Here is a 15757-nt window from a genome sequence, read left to right as displayed (position 1 = left end):
CATTTATATGTATATAGTATAACATCAACATGTGTGTTTGTTTTATAATCAACTTATATTAATTGAAGTTATATAATAAGTTCTTTACATTTCTATTTTTCAATAGTTTATAATTTAATTCAGGTTCCTCTTAAGAGAGAGCATATAATTTTGATTAAAATAAGACTTTAAAAACATTTTGTAATAAAGTGAAGATATATAATATCAAAACTTAGCACATCGCGATTGTTTTCTATAAGATAATTTTTTTTTCAACATAAAATCATCCATACACTCTTAAAAGTAAAATCGTGATAATTTTTTAAAGCGTGAGATCTTTTGATTTTCAAATTATATAATGTGTCATTAGGGGTGCTTAATGAGTTGAGTAGCTCAAACTTGTCTATGTCAAAACTCGATAAAAGCTCGACTCGAGACCTTAACGAGCTTAGTCGAGCAAAGTCCAACTCAACTTGTCACTCGATAAGTTAACGAGCAACTCTTTAATTTTTTATAATTAATAGAGCCAAGCAAAGTCCAACTCTACTCAATAAGTTCGCGAACAAATCTTTAATTTTTTTATAACTTTTTATTAGTTATCTTAAAAAAAATATTTAAATTACTAATCTATTATTTTTCTAATAAAAAATACTAAATTATTAATTAATAATTATTATTTTACTACACCCAAAATATTAAATCCTAATTATTATTTTAATGTATTTGTGAATTTTTATTTTGGAGTTTAGACTATGAATTTGTTTAATACACTCTTGATATTTTTTGGGTTATACTTATTAATTTATGTTTATATTAAGCTTTATATAGTATTAATAAATTTTACCTATAGATAAAAATTTAGTTAAGCTTAACGAGCATAAGTCGAGCAACAAACTTTTTTCACGAACACGAATTGAGTAAAATTTTAACGAGCTAAACGAGTAACAAATCGAGTCGAGTAAAAAAAATTAACGAACACGAATCGAATACTATTTAACTTGTAATCAACTCACTCGATAATCATCATAAATGTCACACTTATAGATAGGTAGATTTGATTTAACTTTACTCTTAAAATGTTTTACGGGCTTCACCCTGTTCCAAATCAAATCTTTGAGACACCACAATCAAGCATAGTATAACAGTATTTTTTTTTTTTTTTTGGAAAGAAAGATGGACTTCGTTAAAAACCCATCCTAAATCCTACGAGGGGAAACCTTGTATTACCAAAACCAATATCCAGAGATACAACAGATTCAATCAAATCATGACAAACCGAGTCAAAATACAACGCATTCGGTGACCGAAGAGCATAGCTAGCTAAAGTATGAGCAACAACATTACAACCTCTGGAGACAAAACAAACACTAAAATTGGTATTGTTAGCCAATAACTCACGTGCATCACGAAGATGGAAACCCAACGTAGACACATCAACTTCTGTTCTCGTCAGCTTGTTAACCACCTAACCAGAGTCAGATTCGAAAATGGTGTTGGTTCACTGCTTATCACGAGCCAATGCCAGCTCCGCATTAAAAGCGTGGATCTCTGACAATCCAGCTTCAACACAATCGGGAAAAGAGACTGCCATGCCTCTTAGCACTTGACCAGAAGCATCCCGAGCAATCACGCCCACCGTTGCACGCCAACCAATAGGCTCAAAGGCACCATCCAAATTGATCTTCACATAACCCAATAGAGGAGGTCTCCATCGATCTGGCTCTACGCGCGCCATGGCCCCTGTATGGGTGGAGGCCGTGTAGTCGCCCCCTGTGTGAAGCCTGACCGTTAAGTACCCATTGTGCAAACCCTTAGCATTTATATACAGTATCCAAGGTGGTTGGAAACTATCGTCACGTACTTTTGAATTACGACCATTCCAGATGTTCCAAAGTAAAACGTGGAAACAAGTTAGCTCCTCAGGAGCCAAATGGCACTTCACAAGTTCAAGCCAACCCAATGGGGAAGTTCACTGACTAGAGAGAAACCTACCCTGTAGGTCTGCGCATACAAATGTTTCCTGTGCATAATTGTAATCCCGAAGAATATGCAAAACCGTTTCATCCTCAAACCCACACATGGGACGAATTCCATCCCCTAACACTGCTTGACGTATTCTCTTACCAACCAACAAGACTTCATGCGCCACCCGCCATGCAAACACCTTAACCTTGGGCAAAACTTGGACTTTAGAGAGCACCTTCCAGATTTTTGAGGCCGTTATGGGGGAATAGGTTAGGCGTTGCAGCCACCAGTACTCATATCTTACTGAATAAGTGCCAGAGTCGTGATTAACCCAGACTATAATATACTCCTGAGAAGGAGCGATGGTAGTGGAAAGAATAGCCTCAGCGTCAGCCCATGTAAAAAGTTTGGCTAACCTTGATCTCGTCCCAGTTCATAGAACCTTCGAAAATGAAATTTTTGGCAATCAACCAGGAGTTAGGCAAGGATGAATAATCGCCCTTAAGTTGAACCAACTTTGATCCTCCCCAGTTATAATTGACCATGTGAACGTTACCACTTTGCCCAATGTGCTAATATAGAGCACTTGATAAAGCATGGATAGCCTGATGAACCCCTTTCCAAGCAAAGGAACTTTTATATCCCTTCGCTGCTTGAAGGATAGATCCTCGTGGGTAATACTTTGCCTTCCAGATTCTAGCAAGAAGACAATCCGAATTTCAAATCAGCCTCCAAATTTGTTTACCAAGCATGGCCAAATTGAAAGATCGGAGGTCCTGGTGCCCGAGTCCTCCTTGACTTTTAGGCGTACAAATCTTATAAATATATCTTTATAACACGTATTCTTATAATTTTATGACACGTTTTTCTTTATTTTTTATGTTAAGTTTTTGGTCGTTTGGTATTGTTTTCGTTTATCATTTTTTCAATGTTAGATTTAATATCGTCACAACTGATCATGATAACATTTATTTATTATCATGTTGATTTTCTCTGCTACCATTGGATTTGATTTGGATACGCGATTTGCGTTCGTAGATAGTAATATCACGTCGCTCGATTTTAGTTTACGATTTGTCGGTGATCTTTCAATAGTTTCATCCCCTTTTGCGATTCGTCTATCGATGAAATCATAGCTATTTGTATCTACATTTTGTTCAAGTTTAATTTATTATAAATCTTCATTGTAATTTGAATATTTTCTATTTTTAATGAAATTAACAGCTTCTACGAAGAAAAAAATAATCTTCTTTTTCTTTCTAACATTACTCATTAAAAAATAACTCAATATTTCTAATTTAAATCGATTCTTATTTCATTACTTTTTATATACTTTAAGAAGAATAAAATAAAGCTTTAAGTAAGATTTGTTTATATTATAAAAAATATCCTTATCACTTAATCTCGACCACATTAAAATACTGCAAGTACTCATATACAAACATCCACATGCCACATTTTTTTAATCATATTATGCAAAATCATTCTACAGAAGAAATAAAATAAAGATGATGTATAGGCTTCCCATAACCTAATAAATTACAAAAAAAATCATATCATATACATAATTTTGGACCTAAAATATTTGTATAAAGCTAATGAGATATGCTTAAATAATCTTACACAAGATTTTGAACATTTTCTGCTTCATCTTCCGAGACACAGAGATCATACGCTCGTGTTGCTTCAATTTTTAATATCTGAAAATATTCATCCACTATATAATTTATTAAAAATAAATATGTAATGTAACCCTTAATTTTCTTTCGGTATGTATGAAAAAAATCATATAATTAGATTTGAATATGATTATGCAATCATTGTATGTTTAGATTATTACTTCATTTATTAATCCTTCTAAATTAAGTGCAGTTAGAGATTTTTAATTATATTAACTCTTTTATTTTTGAAGAAGAAGAAATAATTAATATAAAATAGTTGGGAATTATCTTTGGTTAGATTCTGTATTTATCACATATTAATAAAAAATAATATATGCCGTCAAAATGATATGAAAATTAATAGAAAAATTATCATTATAAAATATAAATATTAATAATAATTATATTTTTCATTCAATTATATTACTCAAATACATTCTTAAAGTATAAATTTCAATGTTTAAACTCTAACACGAACCAAGCGACCTCTACAATAAAAGAATTATCGTTATTCTATGGTATTCAGGTTCGAACACTATGAATATTAAAGGTGTGAGAATTCAATATTAAAAGATTAAGAGTTATCGTGAGTATATAATATCTTTGTATTTACCCCATATTAATAAAAAATATATATTAATTTTTATATATTTTTTAAAATACATAAAAAGTTGATAAAAAATAAAGTATATTCATATTGATTTAACACTGGAATCCAAATAACAAGGATGGAACTCTCCTGGTGTTTTCTTCGATCCTTACATCACTGTGTTAGTGAGCATTACGGATTCAAAGGTTTAAGTTCTTTTTTTCTATCTTTTAACTGTCTGTAAATTACAGAAACCATGGAAGTTTATGATCCCCCCCTCATCCCAAAAAAAAAACAGAAATTGAGAAACGGTGAAGGAAAGAGAAACTTACTAGAAATAAGTAAAGAAAATCAATAGGAACAAAATGATCAAAGGAAGAAGAAAATTATACTTATAAAAAAACAAAGTCTTAATACTCTTAAGAGCTTATTATCTCCACCCGAAGGTCAAGAGGGTGATGAAGAGGCATTTGTTCCAGTATGAGCAACACAATCAACAGTTTCGAAGTGATGGATCAGATTCAGATTCTGGCCATTGTTTTTGTCTTCATGGTTGAGTCCAGTGTGGAGGTTATTGGCTTCATCTTTCTTCACAAAAGTGTTCTTGTTGTTATGCATCCATACTTTCAACACCTCTCTATGGACCCCAACTTGCCTACAAAATTCTTGAATCAGCTGTTCGTCTCTTTTCTGAATCCTCCACCCGATTTTTTCAGCAAATTCCAGCATCTTGTCTTTCTGGATCTGAGTGAACTTCGTTCTGAATCTTTTCTTCGGGTTCGAACCCAGATTTGAAGTGTTTGAAGGTAGGTGAGTGTTGTTGTCTAATGCACCGGTGGTTTGACCTCCTGAGAGAACTAGAAGCACGTGGGGAGCTGAAGTGTGGTAAGACGATGAGATCGGCGGTGGAGATGCTGAGTTATGACTAGTCGGAGTAGGTGGGGGTGGATGGTGGCGGTGTTGAGGGAGGTATTCTATCGTGGGAGTGGCGCTTGCGGGAGAAGATTCGACTTCGGGTTCGCGGCGGTGGAAGTTACGGTGGCAGCCACAAGCGGCACATTTGAGGTAAGTGGGGTCGGTGGGTGCAGATGTCGGGGAAGGCATGAATTCGCCACACCCGTCGAGAGCATGGCCACCCAAAGTGGCTGCATGGTTCTTGAGACACTCTTTGTAGGTTATGACAATGGGTGGCGAATGGGGATTGTGGGTGTGTGGCTTGTGACGCTTGAGGACGCCATTGGTGAAAGATATGGGCTTTGCCGGTTGGATCTGCGACGGCGTTTCGCTCTCCGGCTCCGGTGTTCTCCTTGAGGCACTCATCTCCATATCTCTAACATCTAGTTTTAACCAAGAAAAAAAAACTTGAAATTTAAAACAAGGATTTTGAAGATTTGGTGTTTTGAAAAATTTGATGGAGCTGAAGAAATTAAGAAAGCTGGAAATGGATAAAAAAAAAAGAGATTATTTTTGAGTTGGTGTTTTTGAAGGAGATGAAAAGGAAAGGGTAGGGGAGCAGATCAGCGATGACTGTTGATAATAAAAACGAAGAATCTATGCCTTTTGTGGCTGTCCTTCTTAACCCTACTTTTAATCCATGGTTAATTCCTTCACCTCACTTGGAGTTGGATAGTGTTTCATTTTAGACTCAAGAACTAACCAAGAGCAATAAATAATCATAATGTAATCACTTACCATGTTTCCAACAATTGTATATTCAAAAACTTTATCATAAGTCTCCAATTTTCTTACTCTAGCAATAAAAAAAACATAAATTCACCAATATATTCATCATTTAAAAATCGATAGTTACATAAACCTTAAGTTGACATAAATCTTTGAAAATATCAAACTCTTAAATGATGAAATTAAAAATATTATTTAACAAAAAAATTCCATAGACTTACAAATTCCATAGTCTTTGCTTAGTTAATGTCTAATTTTGGGATGTTTATCGGTCGAGTCCATCATAGGTTAAGTAGTGATCGACTCATGCTATTTAAAAAAATTTATTGTTCGATTATTCTCTTTGCTAGTTAAGTTCATCATAATTTTTACTATAAATTAATAAATTTAACCAAAATATTATCAAAATTTAACCAGTTTTTTCTTCTTTTAATTTTGTTTAACCAGCAGTGGCACCGTTTTGTGCTCGTGGATAGTTTTATCACTTCGCTCGACTCTTATTTGCAATTTGTTGGTGGTCTTTCGATAGTTTCATCCCCTTTTGTAGTTTGTTTCTAATACAATCGGATTTGTTTGTATCTTTATTTTGTTCAAGCATTAGTTAGGTTTTTTTAATCTTTTCCTTTTATAGTTCTTGTGTGATCTAAGCGACTAATTTTTGTGTCGATTGTTATATGAAAATGCCCTAATGCTCATAAATCTTCATTGTAATTCTATATACTTTTTAATTTTAATAAAATTAGTAATTTTTTTATAAAAAATAATAAATTATTAGTGATTATTAATTAATAATTTATTATATTTCCCATTATATGTTAGTAAAATAGTAATTATTATTTATATTTTAAATAAAATAATATTTAAGATAATTTTCAAAAAAATTGTAAAAATAATGAATTATTCGTAAACTTATCGAGTTAAGTTAGATCTTATTTGATTCAACTTGTGAAGTTCTCGTGTTGAACTTGAGTTTCAGCCGAATTAATCCAAATCGAACATTAAATGAATTTTGATCGAATCAAGTCAAATAATTCACGAACTACTCAACCCGTTAAACACCTTATGTCCATTTCATTATATTTTCACAAATAACTTTTTAAACAATATTTTCTAAATTTTTTTTTCTTTCTAATTTTGCCGTTATATGTTATCCTATACATTTTGCTTCCAAAATATTATTGTAAAAATGGATTTATAATAACCAATAAACCTACAAAAGTCTGGATTCTCAGACATTTGACTATAACCCGTCTTAAATACGTCAAGTGGCAGTATGGCCTGCTCTGCCTTTAATAGTTACTTACCCTTTCAATTTCAATTATTTTGCCAACTTCTTTTACTTTATATTTTAATAATTGTTTTGTGAAGTTGCATAATTATCCTTTGTTTTCATAAATACATTTTAATAAATACTAAATTTTATCGCATATATTAGGAATAAAAAATATCTTATCATTTTTCTTTAAATAATTAATATCGTATGTGTTTGGAAAATCTATAAATTAAGAGAAATTAAATATTGAAATTAACTATTTTTTTAATGAATACATTTTCATTTCTTACTGTTATCGCAACATTTAATTCTTTCATCTAACGATCATAAAAAAGTATAAGATCATATGATTTCTGTATTTCTATAATTTGTATTGTTTCTTATTTATTATCTACGTGGTAGTTAAAACTGCAGGATGTAAATAATAATTGTGCAGTTGAATGGTGGTAAAATTGTCTCTGAGGTAGTAGGGAGTTAATCAACCAAACCCTAGGGTTTTTTTTTTTATAGGTAAATAGAGTGTCCTAAAAGCAAAGTTATCTACGGACGTTTTTGAACGATTTTGCGTGCGAGGAAAAGATCGATTATTTATATTATTTTTAAAATAATTTAAATTCGAATAATTATATTTATTGAATATTTATATAACATTAACGGTTTAAAAAAGTTTAAATAAATATTATTTTATAAGCTTTAGTTAAAATAAAATTATTTAAATTACCAACACATATTTATTATTACAGTAATTACGATTCTTACCTTGGTCCAGATTATAAAGAATCTGACTAATGACTAGCAATTGATAAGAAAGAGTACGTGTTTGATGCGAGATATAAAATGCTTCAACAAATCTGAAATGTTAAAGTAAATAGTTAAAATTGCATAAAATATTTATTTTCTTATTATTTTATTAATTTACCAAATACATGCTTAAAAATTAGTGTAAATTTATATAATTGTATTACTATAATAATTTTTTATGCAGTTATATTATAAATTACCACACACACTACAATAACGTGCATTTTTAAATGTCATTTTAATATGAAATTTATTGATGATACTAAATGGGTTGTCGAGGTTTACTCCTTTAGATTTAGATATAGATATAGATATAAATATAGTGTTGTAGTCAGTGATAGATCGATTTTTGGTTAATATTTAAACACTTTATCTTCGTAAGGAGTTAGAATAAAAGAAAATAAGATGATATGTTTCTATCTTCGATTTATTTGCAGAGATTACTTCCCATTACAGACACATGTATGAAAACTGCATATGATGACTGTTTAACTATGTATTTATTAATTTATTTATTTATACATGCATTGGATATTTATCTTTATTTTTAATTTTTCTGACTGCCGGAGGTCTTCTACGAAAGATGTTCTCAACCTGGCGTTGGGGGCAGCCTACTACCCTACCTCCCCTTACCTCATTGCATATGGGAATAGGGTTTTGTTGTTGTTGTTGTGTATCCTATCTATCGGTCATGCTCAAAGATATTTTATAGGAAGCCATTAGCTCATGTGTTAGTCAAAAATTATATTTTACTTGTATACTAGTAAGCTAGATAGACACAATCAAATTGATAATAGATTTGATTATAATGCCTATGAATGTTGGAACAAATAGTTGAAATTCATGAATTTGAACATGTAAGACTAAGTTTAAATCTTATCACGACACTCTTAATGAGTAATTTGTAAATTTTTATATAAGTTATAACTAAGTGTTAAATATACACTGATCTTAAACTATAAAATCACCTTGATCTAAACTTTTATTATACAAAAAGAAAATTGATTATGAAATATCGCATAGATATATCAAAAATCATGCGATAATACGTGTGGAAGATGGTACAACAAGTTTTATCCTTTTTTTTTATGATTGAAAAAGTTCAAGACTTGAGAGGCACTGATTTTGGAGTAAACAAATGGGGCTGTAAGTAAAAGGATCAGGATGACGTAAGTACACCAATCATGTTGACTCATTGAAGAGTGTGTCAGGCAAACATGCATTGAAATCTGAAACTACGAATTTATTTCTATATGTTAGTAAAAAAAATGAATTTATTGATAGTAGATAGATAGAACGGCAAGGAATTTAGGGATTGGCATGGCCTTGACGGGATTCGACCTGATCTAGTCGGGTTTTAAAAAAAATAAATTTCGATTGGATCGGGTCAGATTTTTTAAAGGTGATATTCGGGTTGGGTCAGGTTCGGGTTCATGATGAAAAATACTTGACCCAACCGATCCAAAAAATATAATTTTACCTTATATATTTAGGAATAATTACAATAATAATCCTCTCTCTATATATTCAATTAAATCAGTGTTTTTATTGAATAAAAATAATTTTTTATTATTTCGAGTCAGGTCGGAAGAATGATATATATTTTTCGGGTCGGGTAGAGAATATATATTTCGGGTCGGATCGGGTTGGGAAAAACCCGACCCATGCTCATCCCTGAGAAGGATGTTGAATAAAACTCATTAGTAGCCTATCTTTTCGACTAGATAAATAAATAATTGCTATGAAAATATAGTTTCAAAGTGAAAATGGAATTAGAGAAAGGAAAGAAAGTAACTTGGAAAAATGGAATTCGAGTAAATAAAAATTCATTGTTTTAAAGAAGAATAATGCCTTCTTTTATAGATGAGCACATGAATTTATTTTCATTCACTAAATAAAAACTTAATACAATCAACAAAAATAATATTAGATTTTTTAGCCTATTAACAATATATATATATATATCCTACAAATATTTGTTCGAACTCATTTTTATATGGATGAATCCACTTAATTTAAAGTTGTCCCTAAGTGTAAAGGAACTTGTTGTTATCCTTTGAGTTTACATGTTCGAGTATCGTAAATGTTGGGAGTGTGAGTTATTCATTGTTAAATAGTTAAGAGTTTTTAAACAGGTTTTATTTTGTATTTACCTCAAATTTATCGGGAAAAAAAAGTTGTCCAACGACTTAATCCATAAGGGATTAGCTTTAACAAGGAGCAAGAGCACATGTTCAAAGCTGGAATGAATAGAAGGGATGAGTAGAGATGGTTGTCCCTAAAATTTTCAAATTAGCATATATTTTAAATAGTTTATCTCAATTTTTTATAGGTAGTAAGTTGCAGTAGTCAACTCGGACATTTGTATCACTGGCTAGGACAGTAATAAATTTTGATGCAGTCTGCCTTGGGGTGTAAGTCAAGAGGAATGATGAATGTTTGGGAGACTGTTATAAAAATGTGTTGCAGAGTGGGGATTAATGTTAATTTGGAGTATGCGGTGATGAAAGCAGACACCTGTGTTTGAAGCAGTGGTTGGGGCGCTGTTGGGGGAGCTTTCTAATGGCCAAATAAAGGTTTACAAAACCACATTCGAACCAGCTAGAAACACCCCTCTCCCAGTGCATGGTACCAAGCCAACTTCGATGGGGGGCAATAGATCCTTACCCCTCATGATTACGCTCGATCTTTGTTCATGGACGTGTGGCAAGGATCACTTGTGCTGCTCGTTTTTAGGTATCGAATGAATAAGATATGATAAAAATTAAAAATATTAAAACTCTTTTATTTTCGAACTCATCCATTTTCGTTAAAAGTTGTTAGACAAAATGTTAATCCGAGAAATAAAATGATAATAAATAAGCCTATGTTATTATTGAGTCGAACTAAACAACATAAATGAAGAATTAAAGTAGATGAACAAATTATTTACTTGTGTGCAAACATGGAACCAGATTAATAGAAGAGAATTTTCTGTTGAGGTATGTACAAATAGTTTCCTTAAGATAGATTCGTCCTCTCCTTGGTGCTTTGAGTAACGTTAGACATCAATCTCTCATTATACAACAACAAACGATCACAACAATAAGCACAACTATAATGATCAGTCGAACACAATCTTGCATTTCTTTATCACCGGAAAGAACGATTTTGGAAGAAAATTTCTAGGTATTTTTTTATTCCAAAGTTCTAAAGTTGCATATTGTAAGATTGACGACGGTTTGAGTTGGACATTAATTTACTGGCTGAGATATAATAAAATTATATTTAATGATGATGTCTATTAGCATCGTCGTTGCATTCAAGCACTGACTCGTAGGCATAATGTTTCAATTACTTACTCGATGACATAATATAAATGGAGAATCAATCTACAAAATACAGCTTAAATGATTTTGTAATAAGATTTTATCATATCATAGTTAATATGTTAACGTTTAGCTCAGACGACCGTCACTTTTTTAACGAAAAAGGAAGAGTTTGAAATATATGAATAATTAATTGATTGTTTTGTAACTTTTAACAGTTGGAGGACTCAAGAAAACATTACCATAGAGCTGAAGAACATCGTTGCAACTTTTAATAATCAATGGACTTAACAAAGTAGTACCCTACAGTCGAATAACTATTTATGTGCTTTACCCTTATTTTTATTAAGGTAAACTACATCAGATACCACCAAAATTTAGGCGTTGTATCGCTTATACCACTGAACTTTCAATTTTATCAATTATAGCATTGAAGTTTGATTTTCATTTCAATTGTACCACCGAATCGTTAACGACACGTTGACATGGCTGATGGTTGCCTATATAGATACCTCACCAAAACGACATCGTTTTGATCTTGTTGTTAATGATTTAACGACCTAGTGGTAAAATTGAAATGAAAATCAATGTTCGGTGCTATAATTGGCAGAATTGAAATTTCAATCGTATAAATGATACAACTTGTTGTTAACGATTTAACGACCTAGTGGTAAAATTGAAATGAAAATCAATGTTCGGTGCTATAATTGGCAGAATTGAAATTTCAATTGTATAAATGATACAACGTCGAAAATTCGATGATATTCGGTGTAGTTTAACCTTTTTTTATTAATGTGTTTGTTAATAGATTTACCTCTAAAAAGATAGTATCTGCGCGGACGTGTCGAAGACACGTATTACCACGACCCCGACCCCGACCACGACGGCCCCGACCCGACCCGACCCGAGACGGACGGCGGCGGCGGCGCGCGAGAGTCCCCCTTGTTCTCTATCACTCAACAAGGAAGTGGGAAAGACAAGCCTTAAATACCATTCCCAATAGTGTTTCCAATACTATTTGGGATTGAGCATTACCAACACTTGTTTCCAATACAATGTGATTATTCAGGAAACAATTAACAATCATGCACCTTAAAACAACTGAATCAGCAACTAATTGCATTAGTATTATACAATTAAATATGTCATAATTAAAAGTCAATCTACAATCAATCGCGATTATTGCAATTTTAAGCAAAACATTCAAAAATAATATCACTATTTAAGGCTCAATCCCACATAGTATTGGGAACAAGTGTTGGTAATGCTCAAATCCCACATAGTATTGGAAACACTATTGGGAATGGTATTTAAGGCTTGGCTTTCCCACTTTCTTGTTGAGTGATAGAGAACAAGGGGGACTCTTGCGCGCCGCCGCCGCCGTCCGTCTCGTCTCGTCTCGTGGTCGTGGTCGTGGTCGTGGTCGTGGTAATACGTGCCTTCGACACGTCCGCGCAGATACTATCTTTTTAGAGAAAATTATTAAAAAACAAAATCTTTTTTTAACTATTACCGAATTTTCGCAACGAATTTGGAAATCGCAACGACAACTGTAGACTATCGCAACGCGATTTTCAACTATCGCAACGCGAAATGCAACACGAATTTGCGATAGTGGAGATCGCAATGCGAATTTGAGATCGCATTGCGATTTTGTTGGTCATTTTCGCAAATCCAAAAAAAATTGGTCAAATCGTATATTATCTGGGATTTTTGGTTACTGAGGTTATTTTCTCATTAAATAAATAGATAGATAGATTGCATGTCAAAATCAGAGGTAGGGTCGGCCCAAAATAAGCAAAGGTAGGGCTTGAACCGATGACAGCCCCGAGGAGTTTCAGCCGAAATCCGTTCCTTTAACCCAAAATGGAGCTGCAGAATGGGTCTAATAGGGTCGGGTCTGAGTCGAAACGGAATATGATTTTATAATTATATATATTATTTTAAATTTGATTCAATTTAAAATATTAGGATCAACTTATATTTACGGATAGCTCATGATTTATTGCTTAAAATGACCAATTTCTTTTTTATCATTTTCAAAATAATATATTTTTTGAGTTAACTTTTTTGAAAGGTATTAAACTTGAACAAGTAATTAAATCCGTAAACATATTCATTACAAAATTTGCGGAAAATGCAAGTACTAAGTATGTAATTAACATAAACGGTGAAAGCTTAAAATTGGTAGGGAGGGAGACAAATAAAGCGACGAACCTTAATAATGGCATTCTGACAAATCTTCCTCTACAGTTTGTACAGTTAATAAATTTGTGGAGGAGAAATTAAATTATGAGGTTGCTATTTAACAACAGAAATTGGCCCTACCTTCTGCTCCCATCACTATTACACTGATTCTTCATCATTTTCAAAAATATTGTTTTAAGATAATATGTATTATAATATAAAATTTTAAGGTTGATATCATAATTAAATTTTATTTTGTATAATTAAGATTTTCGGATGATATCTTCACCGTGGATGTCTCCGAAAAATATTTTTGGACATAAAACATCTAGAGTATTATATTTCTCGAGAAATAGATATCCTTTAATATAACATTTAATAGATCTTACGTAATCTATTGAAATCTATTTATATGTGATCACATTAATTAAATTTACGTCAGCTTACAAGAAATTATCATGATCTCATTAAAAGTCATTATAAAACCTCTCGATTTGGACTGTGAGAAAGGAACCTAAGATATGAAATTCTAACTTCAACTTGTCTTCTTCACCAAAGAGAGAATTTCAACATCATCCAATGAAAACTTCATCGTCGATTGTGATTTTCTATTCAATCCATAAGAGATAAATTACTCATGATCTATACCACTAAATTATTTTAAATGAGATTTTCTTTTAATTTGATATCGAAGATCAAATTATGAAAAAAAGTATTAAATCTAAGAATTAATATAGAATCGATATATTATAACGATTACCCAATATATTTATAACAAACACAATATTAAATTTAGAATAAATAATCAAAATTTAAATTACTTTTTTCCCCCCGCAAATAAAAGATTCACATTCCCAAATCCACTTATCTGAATACAAGTCGCTTAAGTATATGGTTGAAAAAGGGGGTTTTAAGTTGATAGAAAATGAGATGTCGTGAGCACAGCTAGCGAACTTGTAGAAATGATTTTGGTGAGGGACCAATGTTAGATTCAACGAACCCATCAATCGGATTTGTTTGTTGTGTCTTAACGACCTAAATAATTTCATTGTTGTAGGAAGGACTATGTTCCCATGTGCTTGGTATGACCTAACTTGCTATATTTTTCCCTTAATAGTTCAGCACAACAAAATAATGATTATGCACATAAATAATCAAGCAAAAGGGTTGAATTTTGTTCCATTTATAGGAGAAATTCTAATTTGAAAATAGGGCGTTTTTACTAAAAAAGCACCATAAAAATAAAATATTTCTGATCAGTCATCATTTCACAAATATTTCTCGATCTAACATACTTTTGGAAGAGAGAGAGAGTATTTCCCTTTGAAGGTGCATCCTCTAGGAAGAGCTTTACTCGGGTTTTGGATTCCCTAGAAGGCAAATCTCTTGGGCGTGCCTTCCTATTTTTTATTATTTTATTAATTATTTTTATTATTTTTGTTTAATTAATTTTTGTATTCGATAAGTTTTTTTTTATTATTTTATTGTTTAATTGTAAATTTATTTAGTTTATATTTATTATTTGCAGTTAAAAAATGGAAGGTGAGATGTTGTGATTGGATGTTGATCATATTTCGAGTTATTTTTTCAATACGGTAGAAATATGAAACTATATTCTTTTTAAATTTTTAAATATTAAGAAATTGATCATATATTATTTAAATTGTTATAATTTATTTATTAGAATTACGAGATATCTGATTACTCATTTACTAGAAAGTTGATGTAGAGGTACGCACATTTTTTTATTTTTTATTTAAATGTATTTATATAATTAAAAAAACATAATAAAAAGTTTATTTAATAAAAACTAATTAATAAAATAATTTAAAAAATGGGGAAGGCGCACTCCCCAAAACCGGGTAAAGCTCTCCTCAGGGGTGCACCTCAAGGGGAAATCTGACAATTATATTATCTCTCCTCCTAAGACGCTTTTCACCAAACGTTCCTCCTCCTCTCTCCTCAAAAAAAAGTGTTAGATCGAAAAATATGTGGGAAAGTATGAGTGATCGAAAATATTTTATTTTTAGGGTGATTTTTGGGTCAAAAGGCCCTTTAAAATTGATACAAATCTGTAAAAAAAAATAGATACAAATCATAAATGTTAGAAACAAATTTTTCTTTGTAGATTTTCTTTTATCTTGTGATTTGGACTCTCTTGGATTTTAAATAGGAGTTGAGGTTTTTTTTGGGTAAAATACACAAATGATCATGTAATTATAAGATACTATTTTATTGAGTCTCTTGACTATTGGAAGTTACAAAATGATCCCCGACTATAGGGAGTTGCTTATTAGAATCCCTCTACTAT

General features: G+C 31.6%; 1 protein-coding gene across 1 annotated transcript; it reads right to left on the bottom strand.

Annotated features, from left to right (window-relative positions):
* Nucleotides 1–4609: 4609 nt before the first annotated feature.
* On the bottom strand, nucleotides 4610–5690 carry LOC120137870 (zinc-finger homeodomain protein 10-like). The gene has a single exon (XM_039153512.1). It carries the CDS (start codon nucleotides 5518–5520, stop codon nucleotides 4642–4644), a length of 879 nt encoding a protein of 292 aa, XP_039009443.1. The 5' UTR covers nucleotides 5521–5690; the 3' UTR covers nucleotides 4610–4641.
* Between the last annotated feature and the right edge of the window lie 10067 nt (nucleotides 5691–15757).

The sequence above is a fragment of the Hibiscus syriacus genome, unplaced genomic scaffold (genome assembly GCF_006381635.1).
Source record: "Hibiscus syriacus cultivar Baekdansim isolate YM2019G1 unplaced genomic scaffold, ASM638163v2 tig00110676_pilon, whole genome shotgun sequence".
In the NCBI taxonomy this organism is placed as follows: Eukaryota; Viridiplantae; Streptophyta; class Magnoliopsida; order Malvales; family Malvaceae; genus Hibiscus; species Hibiscus syriacus.
This window is presented reverse-complemented; position numbering and strand designations above follow the sequence as displayed.